The sequence below is a fragment of the Carex rostrata genome, chromosome 28 (assembly GCF_964058835.1).
Source record: "Carex rostrata chromosome 28, lpCarRost1.2, whole genome shotgun sequence".
Classification (NCBI taxonomy): Eukaryota; Viridiplantae; Streptophyta; class Magnoliopsida; order Poales; family Cyperaceae; genus Carex; species Carex rostrata.
In genome coordinates this window covers 1,439,857-1,458,143 of record NC_135945.1, presented here as the reverse complement: position 1 = coordinate 1,458,143, position 18,287 = coordinate 1,439,857, and the positions used below count along the sequence as shown (strand labels likewise).

General features: G+C 34.2%; 2 protein-coding genes across 2 annotated transcripts; both read left to right on the top strand.

The window, feature by feature from the left end:
- Positions 1-1,355: 1,355 nt before the first annotated feature.
- Positions 1,356-7,629, top strand: AST91 (sulfate transporter 91). The gene is made up of 13 exons (XM_078294448.1): positions 1,356-1,840; positions 1,944-1,992; positions 2,126-2,333; positions 2,564-2,735; positions 2,905-2,970; positions 4,412-4,525; positions 4,614-4,730; positions 5,172-5,298; positions 5,452-5,738; positions 6,539-6,729; positions 6,944-7,023; positions 7,114-7,190; positions 7,288-7,629. The coding sequence occupies exons 1-13, from the start codon at positions 1,541-1,543 to the stop codon at positions 7,432-7,434; spliced, it is 1,935 nt and encodes a 644-aa protein (XP_078150574.1). The 5' UTR covers positions 1,356-1,540; the 3' UTR covers positions 7,435-7,629.
- Positions 7,630-15,849: 8,220 nt separating this feature from the next.
- LOC144545486 (F-box/FBD/LRR-repeat protein At5g56420-like) lies at positions 15,850-17,505 on the top strand. Its single transcript, XM_078294054.1, has 3 exons — positions 15,850-16,722; positions 16,979-17,149; positions 17,293-17,505. Exons 1-3 carry the CDS (start codon positions 15,850-15,852, stop codon positions 17,503-17,505), a joined length of 1,257 nt encoding a protein of 418 aa, XP_078150180.1.
- The last annotated feature ends 782 nt before the right edge of the window (positions 17,506-18,287 follow it).

Sequence of the window (18,287 nt, the reverse complement as noted above, 5' to 3'; positions counted from 1 at the left end):
GAAATTTTATTTGATTGGTCTCCTAGAGGCGCGGAAAAGACAAAACCGACCCTGAAATTGCATATCTGGAATTTTCCTCTGTCCTTTTATGCTTCATTTTTCTTGAATTTTCTAATTTTTGTATGTGACTGTTGCTTAGAGTAAGCCGACAAAAATTACTATTACTGAGGATATCACTATTACCAATGAGTGTATCTGTGAGAATATCGACATTGTTAAACACTTTTTACCTTGCATATATTCCCAAATTCTTGTAGTGAAATATGAATATTTGAATTGAGCAAATGGTCCTCTTCTTTGGTAATCCGAATTTGGATTAATTTCACACTTAAATATATATATCATATCTTTAACTGTTGATCTTAATCTATTTTTTTTTAATGTTATTCATGCTTCCGTACAAATATATATACACAAATTAATTACATGCACATGGCCGTGACTCAAATCTATTTTTAAATGTTGTGTACTTAAATTACATATTCCTCAATGTGGAAATGTTTTGTTTCAACTTTTATAAACATCAGCAAATTGAAAAACACTATAAGAAAAATTGTACGAAAATATACATTTCTCATATTGTTTTGCAAGCATAATTTTTTTTTCCTTCTAGAACTTACAAATTGGGGCATACGTAGGGTTCTAAATACATGCCGTAATCAATTCGGATTTATACGTATCCTATCGTAACTGATTATGTTTAACTATTTTTTTTATAATTATATATTTAATTAATTTATAAAAGATTCTCCATTCGATTAATATCTAACGATCCTAATTATACGTAACTACGTGCTGTGTCATGATTAAATCTTTCACATGACGTGACGTGCCAAATTAAAAAAAAATGATTACATTATACGAATGATCACAGTACGGAACACATAAGTCATAATAATACAGAACTGGCACACATACTATAATGTGTGCCGTGACGGAATCGTACTGTGTCGTAACGTATCCAATCATGAAGTGTGTCGTAACGTATCCGATCATGCCGTGATTTTTATAAATTCCTTGGCGTACGCAATACATTTCTGATTCCTTTTGATCATTTGATGTGACTTCTACTGTATGCTCCCCATCAACCCAAAACTTCTTATATTGTGAGCTTAAAAAAGCCCAATTAATACTATACCATATAATAACTATACCATATAATAACTACATACTAAAAATTGTAAATTATTAAAAAGTGCATATTTCAGGATCGTATCAGTATACGTAAGCAGATTAATTAGGTTGACTAGCTATATGGGTCCAAAGACAGTGCGTGTCTGATTCCTCCTTTTCAATCTTCTCTTTTAACCACACTCCAATCATATAACATCCAACATTTTTCACTAACTACAAATATATTTTTCAATGCACATTCTATACATCACCTTATTATATATAAATATGTCCTCATGTTCTATAGCTAGCCAAAAGTTGCATACTTGCATGTGAGAGATATACATATATATAAGCAATAACCAACAGCTAGCTAGCTAGTCTCTAACCTTGCACTACTACTAATAATTACTAGCTAGGAGTACACATGGATGGGGTATGTACCGGTATTACTGGTACCAACAACAACAACATGGAGGCGGTGGTGCACAAAGTGGTGCCACCACCACGTCAGAGCACGGTCGACAAATTGAAGGGGAAGATGAAGGAGACATTCTTTCCCGACGACCCTTTTAGGAGCTTCAAGGGCCAACCGGCTGGCCGGAAATGGCTTCTTGCAGCGAAGTATCTCTTCCCTATCCTTGAGTGGGCCCCGCACTACTCGCTGTACCTCTTCAAATCTGATCTTGTTGCGGGCCTCACCATTGCCAGCTTGGCTATACCACAGGTCATTAATCAGTTAATTATTGCATGAGTAGTACTAGTGTTACTTTTAATATTAAATGCTTCAATAAATGATACGAGATTCTGTTTGTTTTTTGTTTTGGCAGGGTATTAGCTATGCCAAACTAGCCAGCTTGCCACCTATCATCGGCCTTTGTAAGCATTATAGCTATATACCCATTAATTAATAATTAATCAAGTTCAAAAATCATACTTTGCCAACCAGATAATTAGGCATATTGTATTAAGATAATATCATGTTTGATCTTTATATATATATATGTTGAAGATTCAAGCTTTGTGCCGCCGCTTGTGTATGCGGTGCTCGGGAGTTCAAGAGATCTCGCAGTTGGTCCCGTCTCAATTGCATCACTTATAATGGGAGCAATGCTGAGAGAAGCCGTGAACCCGAGCACGGACCCATTCCTCTTCCTTCAACTTGCTTTCACCGCCACTTTCTTCGCCGGAATGGTTCAAGCTTCTCTTGGCATCTTCAGGTAGTTAAAAACTTTAACACCACCAAGCCCCTCTTCGGAAATAAATAAATAAATATGGTTAGATAATACCAAAAAGTAAAAAGAATCTCACAAAAGGTGCATGATCTTCCTTTCAGGTTTTTATAATTAAATACTTGAATGGAAATTGGAACATACATACATACATACATACATACATATAAATATATACATTTATTGATTGATTGTGGCTTTGTGGGTGTCGAGTGTAGATTGGGCTTCCTGATAGACTTCATGTCAAAAGCAACACTGGTAGGGTTCATGGCAGGAGCAGCTATCATAGTCTCTCTCCAGCAGCTGAAGGGCCTTTTGGGGATTTCACACTTCACAACAGAGATGGGAATCATACCTGTCATGAGCTCTGTCTTCCACACAACAGATGAGGTCCGTTTGGTTAATTTGTTTCAATTTGTTTGTTCCTTTGTTGGTTTTTGGAATTTATATTTATTTGTTCATGCAAGGTTGGTGCATGCCTTGTTTTTTTGTTTATGGTTTTGGTCTCTATCTGTGTTGATTTAGTCTGAGGCTGAGCATGAGACATTTTGTTTGGCAGTGGTCCTGGCAAACGATTCTGATGGGGATCTGCTTCTTGCTTTTTCTATTATTGACTAGGCACCTGGTATGGCCTCTTCCTTCTTTTTCTCTTCTCTTACGTATATACTCTAGTACTCTTTTGTCTTAATTTGCCAATTATTTTTTGTATGGAACATTTTAAAAAATAATTAAAATTGTGTCATCAAATGGAGTAGGGGTGAAAACGGAACGGAAAATATGCGATCTACATTCGAAAATTAGATATGGATATCCGATATCTGAATATCTGTGCGGATACAGATACGGATACGGATACGGATATGATTTTAAATTTTATTTATCCCTATCCGAATACTATATATACCATATAGTTCAATGAGGAGGGTTCAAATGCACCCAAATTTTTGTGCACCCAAATGCATCCTATTCTTTTTCTCTGTTTTCAAAGTCTGAATAGTCAATCTGAACCGTTAGATGCGATCTACATATTAAGATGTGCTTGGAGACCAAATTTTACATTTTTTGAAATTTTTTTACTATTTATTAAGCCACTTTGAAAATCGCTGATCCAATGGTCCAGAAAATGTAAAATCAGTGATTTTCAAAGTGGCTTAATAAATAGTAAAAAAATTCCAAAAAATGTAAAATTTGGTCTCCAAGCACATCTTAATATGTAGATCGCATCTAACGGTTCGGATTGACTCTTCGGACTTTGAAAACGGAGAAATTTTTTTTTAAAGATAGGGTGCATTTGGGTGTACAAAAATTTGGGTGCATTTGAACCCTCCTCTAGTTTAATATATATTATGAAAAAATTATGTTATTCACCATTATAATTAGATAAAAAATATTATGAATTTTGAAATCTTTAATAATATTTATATATTTTTAATAAATATCCGATCCGATCAATATCTGTATTCGTACCCGAAAAATAAAAATGGATATGGATATGATTTTACCACTATCCGTATCTGTTTTCAGCCCTAATTACTAGGAGACTAGACATATAAATCATCTCCATTAATTTGAATAGGGATTTTTATGTGGAACACTGATGAAATTATATTTCAAAAATTATAATATGATAAAGCACTGTCATTACTAGCGTTTCGTTCGTAGTGCTAGATTTAAGTCTTTTTCCTCGAAAGTTTCTGTCATGAATAAAAATAATTCCGATTTGATGGCACCACTTAATTTTTTTAAATGCTACAGATAAAAAAAATCAGCTTAATTAATTAATTTGTGTATAGTCTCCCTCCATTCTAGTTCAAATGGAGATAGTTTATCTGGTTTAATGGAGATGATTTGTCTAGTCCCAAATTGAGAAAAAAGTTAACTTTGCTCTAATCTGTAAGTAAAAGTCAATAAAATTTGGCTAGGACATTAGATCAAATTGAAGTACAAACTTGGTTAATATTTTAAATTTAACAAATGTTTATAAAGCCAGATTAATTCTATATAATTGAAATGAAATGTAAAGCTTAATTAATTTAGTGGTACCATTCATGTTTGTGTTGATACAGAGCATCAAAAGACCCAAACTGTTCTGGATTTCTGCTGGTGCGCCTCTCGCATCTGTCATCATCTCGACCCTGATTGTTTTCTTGTTCAAGGCGCAAAAACACAATATCAGTGTTGTTAGTATCAGTATCAAATTTTATCCATAAAGATATATTTTTGTTTGTTCTCTAAACTAATTAATCTATTTTTTTTCTGCTATTACAGATTGGACAATTGAAATGCGGCCTGAATCGCCCATCCTGGGACAAATTGGTATTTTCTGGCACCTATTTGGGCATTACAATGAAAACTGGTCTAATAACAGGAATCATCTCATTAACTGTAAGCAATTGATCAATCATGATTTCATTTTAAAGTGAGGCTACGATCCTATGGATAACTATATTGATTTTCAAAGGCTAAATAGTCGATATGAACCGTTCAACATGATCTACATATAAAATTTAATTGCAAAATAAATTTTACAATTTTTTATTATTTTTTTAGTGAGGTAGAAAATCATTACTTTTGAATGATCTAGAATATTTATACCAAGTGATTTTCTACCTATCTAAAATAATATAAAAAAAATTCTAAAAATGTAAAATTTGATTTAAGAGTACATTTTCATATGGTGATCATGTTGAATGATTCAGATTCACTGTTTGGGTTTTGAAAATAGATATATTGATCCATAGTACAAATATGCACTATGCATAGTACCATAGCCTCACTCTTTAATTTGAATTAAAATGGAAATGATATAAATTTTGATAATTTCAGGAAGGAGTTGCTGTGGGGAGAACATTTGCTTCTATCAAAGACTATCAAGTGGATGGAAACAAGGAAATGATGGCCATAGGATTGATGAACATTGTTGGTTCTTGCACTTCATGCTATGTAACAACAGGTGCATCTATCCCTTCTTCTAAAATCCTAATTAGTATCTTTTTTCTTTGTCAAGTATTATATTTTGCCTGTAGAAACTAATTTGGAAAGACACATAATCAATCCAACAAACTTCTATTATTTATTGCTAACTGTTTTTAAAATAAACTTACAGGAGCATTTTCACGCTCTGCCGTGAACCACAATGCGGGTTGCAAGACGGCATTGTCAAACGTAGTTATGGCGATGACGGTCATGGTGACGCTCCTCTTCCTCATGCCTCTGTTTGCATACACACCAAACGTAGTTCTCGCAGCGATCATTATTGTCGCCGTTATAGGTCTTATAGACATCCAGGCGGCCTACAAAATTTACAAGATGGACAAGATGGATTTCCTCGTTTGCATATGCGCGTTTCTTGGAGTCATCTTTATCTCAGTTCAAGAAGGGCTTGCTATTGCGGTACGATGCATTGGTTTTGAACTTGGTTCCATATATTTTTCAGAGTGAGACTATGGTACTATGCATAGCACGGATGGATCATTATTTTTAAGACAGAGACTATGGTACTATGCATAGCACGGATTGATTAGTACTATGGATCAATATCTGCGTTTTCAAAGTTCAAATAGTCGATTTGAACTGTTCAACATGATATGAACCGTTCAACATTTTCATAAGAATATCATGTTGAATGGTTGGGATCGACTGTTTGGACTTTGAAAATGGGGATACTAATCCATAGTATTGACCAATCCGTGCTATGCATAGTACCATAGCCTCACTCTATTTTTAATAATGATGAAATGCACTGATAAATTGCCAATTATGCCCAGTAACGAGTAGAAGCATGATAAGCTAGGTTGTAAACAAAATGTATTTCACTACCGATTTACTTATCACTAGGTGAATCAGAGTTTCTTTGGAATGACTTATAAAATTTTATACATTTATTGCACCTTGAGAGATTGTCACCGTGATGCTGTTTTATCTAATAGAATGCCACATCTTCTGATGTCTTTGTGTGTATAAATCCTAGACATTCCTTCGGCAAGTAACTAAAAAATATATATTCTCCAAAAGTAAAAGAAATAAAAAAACAAAAATGATTTGATAACAGTTTCATTGTTAATAGTTTAATGAAGTTTTACTGGTACCAAGCACAGGGACTGGTACATGGACCATGGTATGCTGATTGTCTTTTCTTATTTTGTTGGCACTTGTATGCATTTCTTACAAAGGCAATACCACTGTTATTGTAGGTGGGTATATCGATATTTAGAATCCTTCTTCAAATAACTAGGCCTAAGATGGTGATTTTGGGGAACATTCGAGGTACTGACATTTATAGGAATTTGCATCACTACAAAGAAGCTCAGAGAATACCGGGTTTCCTCATCCTTTCTGTTGAGGCACCTATAAATTTTGCAAACACAAACTACCTAAATGAAAGGTAAACACAAGTTGTAATTCTCCTTTGTTTATGTATCAAATAGAGTAGAAACATGTTACAGTGCTTACCACCTTTTTTCAATGAAAATTAAAAATACAAATCTGTAATTATTTATCACTACAATACTGGTAACATTTGATACATCAGGTATCTCTAAATTTTTTTGTCAAGTTGGAAAAATGTCAATATTTCCTCTTTTATGGTTTTCTGGCAGAATAAAAAGATGGATCGAAGAAGAACAGGATAATGAAAATAAAGGTGCAAACCTTCAGTATGTTGTCTTAGATTTATCCAGTAAGTAGTTCTTTTTCTTTTTCTTTTTAATATTCCAACACAATTTATTCAAGATTATTAAGCAATTTTGTAATAAAACACTCTTTTCAGCTGTAACTACCATCGATACAAGCGGAATTGCATTATTCATGGACTTGAAAAAGATGATAGAAAAACGTGATCTTGAGGTAATTCGCATCAAATATCGATTAATTGATTCTCTCTATTTTTTATTGTTTTCATTTGAGTTTTTACACAATTCTGAATTTAAATTCTACTTTTCAGCTAATATTTGTGAATCCTGTTGGAGAGGTGATGGAGAAGTTGCAACGAGCGAATAAGCTTCATAATTTCTTCGGGACGGATTCTCTTTTCCTGACAATCAATGAGGCTGTGATTTCACTTTCCTCTTTCGTCAAGTTGTCTCCGTAAATTGGTTATTCCAGATTTTACTGGTTGTAACTGTTTCCAGTAATGTTCAATTCTCACAATTTTCCCCCTCTAACATTAAACTCAATAAAATGTTGTCAAACTATCTATCCGATCGTGTCTTTAACCTGGCATGAATTTTTTTATAACAGAGGGCTGTCAGTGACCTCAGAAAATACAATTCCCGTTCTTTTCGAAGTGTCTTATGTTGATTTTGAATTTTCTTAATGAATTTTGGATAATACAGCATCCAGCATGAGTGAGGTTTCAGAAACTAAGTACTCTGCATAAAGTGATTGCAGTTCAGTCAGAACTTTTCAAAAGAAAAAATTGACTATTTGTTCATCACATTTCTGTCACCTTTTAAGTAGTCGAAACAATTGACTTTACTGGATAATGACGTAAAGTTCTTCCTCAACATATATGAAAGAGAAAATTTTGAGAACTAATAATAAAAGGGTCAATTTAACTTGGAACTAAATGGAATAGCAGTATTGCAATAACTGGTACTGTACCAGACCAGAAAAAGCCCCAAACTATGCAACTAAAGAGGGGAATTTCGGTACCGAGTACTTCATTGGCTCATGCAAATTAGGAGCAGGGATATATGTGACGGTGTTACATGTTCTAAACTGGTAAATGAGATAATTTCCTCTTCGGAGCGGTATAGAATCAAAACAATTGGTATTCCATGTTTTATGCCAGCATATTTCAATGCACTATGACAGTTTTGCCCTTAGTACTAAGCCATTTTCCCTATAAAACCAAACTAAAATTTGGTAATTGGGGGTGATAAGCTTATTACTATAAGTCTATAACCTTGTTCTCACCAGATTCTTAAAATGATTTATTACATTAAAATAGCACATTTGCCCCAAAAAGCAGTATTAATGACCATGAGGTAAAATTAAGACAAACAGTATAATTCAACTCACAACGGAATGTAAAAATAATGGAACATATATTTTGCATAGAAGGAAAAATCGAAATCAAAATCAGTTACTTAACAGTAGAGCTGGAATCGGGTGAATCATATCAGAAACTCGGATTTTTTGTACTTACCAGAAGTTGTTTTGTACTTAAATCGAATAGGCTTGGTTTGGTTTGATTCCAGTTCGACTTGACCGATTTTTCCTTCTATGATATTTTGCCAAGTCAGATAATGATGTGGCCCAACTTATTTTGATAGAAAAATCATTGGCCATAAGTTAAAACTGGGTCTCTGACATGGCATTTTTCTTTTTAAAATATTTTCAACCACAGTTTATTAAAACCAGTGTTTTAAAATGCGGCCGCATGGGCCACATATGCGTATGCAGTCGGCAGCCATGCTTAGAATGCCCATGCGGTTTTGACCATGCGGCTGCATATGCGGTCCGAATATGCGGTCATGCGGAATAAAAAAGTGCATATGCAGATTAAAAATGCGGCCATGCGGTTTGAATATGCAGCCATGCGGATTGAAATATGCGGTCATGCAGTCCTTCCATGCGTTTTGATAATTTGATTGTATTTTAATTAAAATTTATGTGAAAAAATGTCAAACAATTATTGTTAGTTATGTCATTATGTGAAAATAAATTCAAATATATGAATATGAATATATATATATATATATATATATATATATATATATATATATATATATATATATATAGATGAATTTTTATTTTAAAATCTGCATGAAAATCCACATATGCGTCCGCATACCGCATATGCGGCATGCAGTGGCCTTCTGCATGCATGAACAAAACCGCATTTTAAAACACTGATTAAAACCTTTGGTTCATTCTAAAATACCTCAATGGGCCTGGAACAGAGGATCCATTGCATACTGTCGGAAACACCCTTCTCCCAATCTCAATGGGCCTCGAACCAAGTACAGAATGGTCTCAAATGGGCCTTTCAGGCCCTCTATGAAGTGGGCTGCTCCAACGAATTCAATTAAACTATTGTACCTCATTTTTTTAGTTTGACTCCAGTCCGTTCATTATGTACTGGCTCGAATCTTGAAGGGATAATGAATTAAAAGCTTGGACCGGATTCAGATCGGACGGTCCGAATTGAATCTCAAATGGTGAGGTAATGCAGAGGTTCCGGATTGACTCTGCTCCAACCCTAGACCCTAGTCCCTATTGACTGGAATTCAACGTCAACGTCAATTCCGACAGCTTTGTTAAATACTTAAATTAGATATATAAAATATTTTCTTTAAAGTGCATTGCATTTAACTATAATTTAATGTAAAACTAAAAAAAAGAAGGTATTCATTCAACAAGGGGAAACAAATCTTCCTGCTCTGAAAATTGAAATTTTAATGCTCAAACTAGCAATGCCCAACATACCACTGTCTAATCAGCTGTAACATGTTATTCCAATCTCAACCGTTCAAAATTTTTCATGCGTAAATCTAAATTAAGAATGTTTCTAATGTGCGAATCTCAATAAAGATTAACAGTTGGAATTAGAATAACAGATTCTTTTATTACCGTACTAGGGAACTCTGGACTATATATAATTATATTATATAATGCTATTTTAATTATGGTATTCTATTTTAATTTTATTTCTAATCAAGGGTGTATAAAATTAGATTACAATCAAATAAAAACTAAATTAAATCATAACTTAATTTTAAATCTTAGGTAGAAATAAAAACAAAAACTATATATATATGTCGCCTAAGCCGAAATAATCAATTTAATTTCCTTTTTTAACTTTACAATTGAATATTAGAAGGCAGACTTGTATTCCTTTGAAGTACTTCATATATATTTCAACTCAATCTAACATACATAACCAAAGGCGTTTCTTTTCCCGATAGGCGGCGGTCGATCATGGCGAAAGACTCTAACCAAATCGACCTTCTCTCTAATCTCCATGATGATTTGCTTCTTACAATCTTCTCTTTTCTTCCTGCTGTCGTCATCACACGCACCTCCGTCCTGTCTCGTCGCTTCTACCACCTTTTGAAGGCCTTTCCTCCTTCTGTAATCATCAGTCGAGACCTTCCTTACCCCGAACGTGAGAACTTTGCTGCCATGGCCAAAGGTTTGATTCTCAATCGCAATCCCTCCAACCCCCTCTTCAGTTTGCACCTAGAGGTCTCCTACTGTCACCAAAATGCTTCATTTCTTTCTTCATTGCTTGTCAAGGTTCGCACCCTCGACTGTCGCAACCTCACTATCAAAGGTTGCTGTTTTTCAAATTTCTTACTTCTCATCCCCATAATCTTCACTATTAATTCTCTTAGGAATCTCTCGCTTGATTGCTTTCTTGATACTGCATTTTGTTTTCCTTCTGGAATCGCTTTAACTTGCGTGAGAAGCCTTTCCCTTGGATTAACTATGACCGACTCGGCCAAACTGAACAAACTTCTCTCTGAATTGTGTTCATTGGAAGATTTATATCTTCAAATAAGTGAAACGCCTCGGCTTAGCATTTCCTCTCGGAAAATCAGAAACCTCAAACTGATTATTCTCTCCAGAATTAGTACACAAGTAGATAACTTGAGCTTATCTCTTCCTTCATTGGAGTCCCTTCATATGGAAATTTAGAACGGCCTTAACATTTCATCTAACATTCATGTAAAGGTTCATTTTTTGAGAAAAGCTGTGATTAACCTTAACAATCTTTATGAGAGAGATGTTAGAGCTGTGGATGGATTGTTGAATTGTATCTCACATGTGGAAGAACTAAGCCTCCATTTAAAGGAGAGCAAGGTAATGAACTTTACAGTTTACACTTGTTAATTATTACTTTCTTGCATGTGTCAGTTTGGTTTGTATTGATCTGCGAATTGTTTAGATTTGTGTGTCTTAATCTATCAGTTGGCAGCCTGTTTTAAAATTTAAAGTGGTGTTGATATGTCAGATATGAATCTGATACAGTGTGAGAAGTATCCAATTACGTGTATATACTTGACAGTTGACATGTTTGTTTTTTTTTCATTTCTTCAGCATGAGAAGTATCCAATTCCTATATTGTTGAAATCAGGAATAGATGTGCCAAATTTTCTCAAGTTGAAGCAATTGGATGTGATCCTTTGCTTTCACGAGCACAATTTTCAAGCTGTCACAACGATGCTCCATAATTGTCGTGTTCTGAAATCACTGAAGCTGGTTCATGAGGTGCATAACCTATTTTATTTTTGTAACCTATATGTTTAGATTTCAATCATATGCGCTATCATATGAATTAAGATGCTTTGATGAAAATAAACTTTTGCTTGCTGGGTCTAACCTAATTTAACTATGCTCAACAAGTTTAGAATGTGACAAGCCCATACTTTGTGCAGAATCAACCCATTTCTTTTAAGTTCTTTTGTTTGTTTCTATTTCCTGCAATCAATAGGGCTATGAAGGGTAAGGCTAAGGTGCTATATATGGGTTGCATAGAGGGCTACGGTGCTATGGCTCAATATTCGAGTTTTCAAAATTCAAACAGTCGATCTGAACCGTTCATCTTATTCTTCATATTAATATGTGTTTGTAGACCAAATTTTACATTTTTTGGAATTTTTTTACTATTGTTTTAAATAGGTAGAAAATCAGTTAATCTAAAAAATTCTGCACCATTCAGATATTTGATTTTCTATCTATCTAAAAAAATAGTAAAAAAATAAAAAAAAATGTAAATTTTGGTCTACAAACACATATTAATATGAAGAATAAGATGAACGGTTCAGATCGACTGTTTGAATTTTGAAAACTCGAATATTGAGCCGTAGCACCGTAGCCCTCTATGCAACCCATAGCACCTTAGCCTTACCCGGGCTATGAATGAGAGATTGAACTCCTTTTTAATTTATTTTTAAGAGCAACTAGGATATATATAATTGGGCGATGACAATACCTGATTTTATCTTGGTAGTGACTACCAAGCTTTCAATAAAAAAAAAGTACCTAATTTTATTCAATATGATAAGTATAATTCCCACTAAAACTTCCATATATAGCTTAGTTTCACTACAAAGGGCCTTGGTTTCTTGTCAGTTGTATCATTTTTTATTTGGTTTTCCAAATTCACTTGTATATATTGCTACTAATTTTTTTTTTTTTTTTTTTATATTTTTCTACTTTAGATTGCTGAGTTAACAAAAAAAAGGAAAATGATGGTAATTGATGTTATGCTTTTTTCAGAAATCTTGATTTGGAGGAAGCTAGACAGTAAAGAATTGATGAAATTGTTGAGTAAGAACGTACCTGGCCAAGTTCATATATAACTAAGGCTTGCGTAGTTCAGCTCAATGTGAAATACTGCAAATGCTTTTATTTGGGGCTCACTAGCTTTTATGTGAAGATAGAGTATTCAATTTGTTGAAATGTATAACAAGTAATGCAAATGCTTTTATTTGTTGAAATTGTTGAGTAAGAACGTACTGTGTTCATCGATCTTATTGTTATGTTGGTTCTTGGTGATATTTATTTCTTTTAGATAAAATTATAAATCAACTGAGTTATATTCCGGCTAATTATTTTAACTCAGCTGAAGTTTCATTTTTAACAGTTTAACAAGTAATTAATACCAAAATGAAAGAGAGAGAACGAAAAAAAGAAAAAAAAATGAAATTTTTTTCTATAAAAATTATGTGCGTATCAATTCCGTCGAATTTGATGCTAAAATTTCAAATTAATAAAAAAAAAATCAAGAATCAGTGCGCTTATTAAAGTTTAGCAAAAGATAATTATCATCAATCGGAAGTAGATTTAATAAAATGAAAGGGAGAAGTTATCGCCGTAATATTTTCACATTTCTTCCCTCAGTCATTAACTACTTGAATAACTATTAATTACCTGAAGAGACCACTTACTATTTGGGGACCGTCTAATATTTGAAAGATTCTAAAACTGATGCGCGCAAGTATTCATATATAATACATCCAATATTCATAAATAATACATCAGGTATTCATACTTAAGATATTAAGTATTTTTTAAAAAAAAAAAAAAGTGGACACATCACTCACTAATATTTTACACATTTTTAGAAATTTTTTTTCTCCGTTCAATCTAACCAATATTTCTAACGATCTCTGAGGATTTTACAAATCTAAAACCACAAACATCTTCTACACAATTTGCTCTTTCAAATGAGACCCATGATGACATACTTTCGAGTTATTCATTGCACAAGTATTCATCTCTCGTCACGCAAGTATTCATACCTCATCGAGCAAGTATTCATCATCATCGGACAAGTGTAAATAGTTCATGTATCAAGAGTAATACAAGCAAATATGTGCAAACCTTGATTAATTTTACAAGAGCAGCCAAATAGTATTGAACATTGTTTTATTGCTTTCTAGTTTAATTTTATTTTTTACAAATAAAAAATAGTTGCCACATGTTTCACTGTCGAAACAAAAATAATCTATCAAATTTTATAGATCTTGAAATTGAAATGTTGCAAACAAAAAAATTTATTTAAAATAAACAAAACACGTCATTGAAGTATTCATACACATACGTTGAAGTATTCATTACATAATATATCAAGTATTCATTCATAAGATATCAAGTATTTATTCATACACGTTTAAGTATTCATATCAAAGATATCAAGTATTAATTCATACACCTCTATTTTTTTTCAAAATTTATTTTTCTATCATTTCTTAGTACTTACTACACATTGACCTAATTCACCATTAATGAAACTTTGTTGTTTGCAAATAACTCGCTACTGCATGAGAAAGAGGAACATAGACACGAAAGGGATTAATTGCATCCACATTGACAAAATTAGTGAAACTCGATCCATTTAGCACTCATTTTGAGATGGTCGACAGTGATGAATCTGATCCGGCGGAGGCGTGCTTGATTGGAGTCGAGTATATCAAGTATTCATTCATACATGTAGAATTATTTATATTTGATGTAGGATTGCTTGATTACAATAGAGTGACGGATGATATCTAGCAAAACCTCCACTGGAGCAGGTGCAGCAGGTAGAGATAGAAAAGCAGAGATGGATGCGGAGGTGAGAGATTGTGGGAGCTTATCGTATTTACTATTTCGAGGTGGGCGAGGGTGGAAGCTTATTGATGGAAAATCGGAGCCGAAGGCGGAAGTGGGAGAGGGAGGCGGAGGTGAGAAATGGAGCGGGGGTGGAGCTGGAAGGCATGGGCAGTTAAATTGGAAAATATAGTTAGTTGGAAGAAGAAATGAGAAAAGGCTATAACTCTTTTAAAAACTATCACTCACAATGACAGTTTTGCCCTTAGTAAGTACTAAACCATTTTCCCTATTGAATGAAACCAACTTTTGGTAATTGGGAGTGATAAGCTTATTGCTATAACCCTTGTTCCCACCTGATTCTTAAATTGATAATTTACAATAAAATAGCGCAGTTGCCTCAAGCCGATTTATCCTTCTATGATATTTTGTCAAGTCAGATAATGCTGTGGCCCAACTTATTTTAACAGAAAAATCATTGGCCAGAAAATAAATAAAACAAAATGGAGAAATCTGACATAGCATTTTTTTTTAAATATTTTCAACCACAGTTTATAAAACCTTTGGTTAATTCTAATGTACTTCAATGGGCCTCCAACGGAGGATCCATTTGCATACAGTCGGAAACACCCTTCTCCTAATCTCCATGGGCCACGAACCAAGTACAGAATGATCTCTAATGGGCCTTTAAGGCCCTCTATGAAATGATCTGCTGAGCTCTCTCCGGATCTCGGGGGCTCTTTAGATATATAAAATATTTTTTTAAAGCGCAATCCATTAACCGTAATTTAATTTAAAACTCAAAAATGAGGTATTCATTCAATAAGGGGAAACAAATCTTCCTGCTCTCCAAATTAAAAATTTAAAGCTCAAAATAGCAACGCCCAATATGAAACAAATCTTTCTGCTCTGAAAATTAAATATTTAAAGCTCAAAATAGCAACGCCCAATTATATACCACTGTCAAATCTGGTGGGTACAGGGTACTGGGGGGAATAAATCTACTGTTATTTCTTTCGAATAACAGGAACCTGTTATTCCGATCCCAACCGTTTAAAATTTTCCATTCGCAAATCTCAATGAAAAATGTTTTTCATGCGTGAATCTCAACAAAGATCAATGGTTGGAATCAGAATAACAGGTTCCTGTTATTTCCGTACTGGGAACTTTGGACTATATATAATTATATAATGCTATTATAATTATGGTATTCTATTTTTAATTTAATTTCTAATCAAGGCTGTATAAAATTAGAATACAATCAAACAAAAAATAAACTAAATCATAACTTAATTTTAAATTTTAACCAATACAAAAAAACTATATATGTCAAGCCGAAATAATCCATTTAAATTTCCTTTTTACTTTACAATTGATTAGAAGCCAGACTTGTATTACTCCATCAAAAAGAAAAGCATAACCAAAGACATTTCTTTTCCGGCTAGGCGGCGGTCGGTCGATCATGGTGAAAGACTCTAACCAAATCGACCATCTATCTAATCTCCCTGATGATTTGCTTCATACAATCTTCTCTTTTCTTCCCGCTCACATCATCACACGCACCTCCATCCTTTCCCGTCGCTTCTACCACCTTTTGAAGGCCTTTCCTCCCTCTGCAATCATCAATCGAGACCTTCCTTGCCCCAAATGTGAGAACTTCGCTGCCATGGCCAAAGGTTTGATCCTCCATCGCAATCCCTCCAACCCCCTCTTCAGTTTGCACCTAGAGGTCTCCTACTGTCACCAAAATGCTTCAATTCTTTCTTCATTGCTTGTCAAGGTTCGTGCCCTCGACTGTCGCAACCTCACTATCAAAGGTTCCTGTTTTCCAAATTTCTTACTTCTCATCCCCATAATCTTCACCATTAACTCTCTCAGGTATCTCTCGCTTGATTGCTTTCTTGATCCTGCAATTTGTTTTCCTTCTGAAATCGCTTTAACCTGCCTGAGAAGCCTTTCCCTTGGATTAACTATGACCGACTCGGCCAAACTGAACAAACTTCTCTCTGAATTGTGTTCATTGGAAGATTTATATCTTCAAATAAGTCAAACGCCTCCGCTTAGCATTTCCTCTCGGAAAATCAGAAACCTCAAACTGATTATTTTCTCACAAGTAGATAACTTGAGCTTATCTCTTCCTTCATTGGAGTCCCTTCATTTGGAAATTCGATACGGCCTTAAAATTTCATCTAACATTCATGTAAAGGTTCCTTTTTTGAGAAAAGCTGTGATTAACCTTCACAATCTTCATGAGAGCAATGTCAGAGCTGTGAATGGACTGTTAAACTGTATCTCACATGTGGAAGAACTAAGCCTCCATTTAAAGGAGAGCATGGTAGTGAACTTTACAGTTTACACTTGTTAATTATTACTTTCTTGCATGTGTCAGTTTGGTTTCTTTTTGCACCTCAGGTGGGTATTGATCTGCGAATTGTTTAGATTTGTGTGTCTTAATCTATCAGTTGGCAGCCTGTTTTAAAATTTGAAGTGGTGTTGATATGTCAGATATGCATCTGATACAGTGTGAGAAGTATCCAATTACATGTATATACTTGACAGTTGACATGTTTGTTTTTTTTTCATTTCTTCAGCATGAGAAGTATCCAATTCCTATATTGTTGAAATCAGGAAGAGATGTGCCAAATTTTCTCAAGTTGAAGCAATTGGATGTGATCCTTTGCTTTCACGAGCACAATTTTCAAGCTGTCACAACGATGATCCATAATTGTCCTGTTCTGAAATCACTGAAGCTGGTTCATGAGGTGCATAACCTATTTGATTCCCAATCTAATTTTATTCACTAGAAAGGGCCTTGGTTTCTTGACAGTTGCATCATTTTATATTTGTTTTTCCAAATTATCTAGTATATTGCTACTAACTTTTTTTTTATATTTTTCTACTTTAGATTGCTGAGTTCACAACAAAAAGGAAAATGATAGATTGGGAATCAAAGCTGCCTCATAATGTTGATGGTAATTGCTGGTATGCTTATTTCAAAAATCTTGATTTGGAGGAAGACAGTAAAGAATTCATGAAGTTGTTGAGTAAGAACGTACCTAGAGTTGGAAAAATGGCATGGCGGAGCCGGCTCTGTCACGGAACGGCACGGCACGTGTGACTGTTCCGTGCCGTGACTCGCGTGTCCCATGCCGTGACCATTTGCATGCCGTGACCAATTTTTGAAAATTTGGCACGGCACGTCACGTCACGCGAAAGATCAGGTCACGGCATGGCACGCCACGTAATCACGCGAGTCACTTTAATTAGGACCGTTAATGGTGAATCTTGAATAAACTAACTTAAATTATGAAAAAATAGTTAAACGTGAGAAATGTAACCAGTTACGTTTGGACATGACACGTGTATCACAGCGTGACTCACACGCCGTGACCATTCGCATGCCGTAATCACCCCTCAACATTTTGGTCACGGCACGGCACGTTTTTTCCACTCTAAACGTACCTCTAAAAGCCAAGTTCGTAACTAGGACTTGCGTAGTACAGCTCAATGAAATCATTTTTTTTTTAACTTTGCTATTGCTTGTATTGAAATGATTTTATGTAAGTCTGCTTGTTGTCAAAAGTTCTACAAATGCTTTTATTTGGGGCTCACTGTTATGTGAAGTTAGAGTATTCAATTTGTTGATATATATGTACTGTGTTCATCTTATTGTTATGTTGGTTCTTGGTGACATTTATTTCTTTTAATTAGATAAAATTATAAATCAACTGAGTTAGATTTAACAGTTTAACAAGTAATTGACACCAAAATGAAAGAGAACGAAAAAAAGAGAAAATAATGAAATTTTTTTCTATAAAAATTGTGTGCGTATCAATAAAATAAAAAAAGTTCAAGAATCAGTGCGCCTATGATAGTTTAGCAAAAGATAATTGTATCATC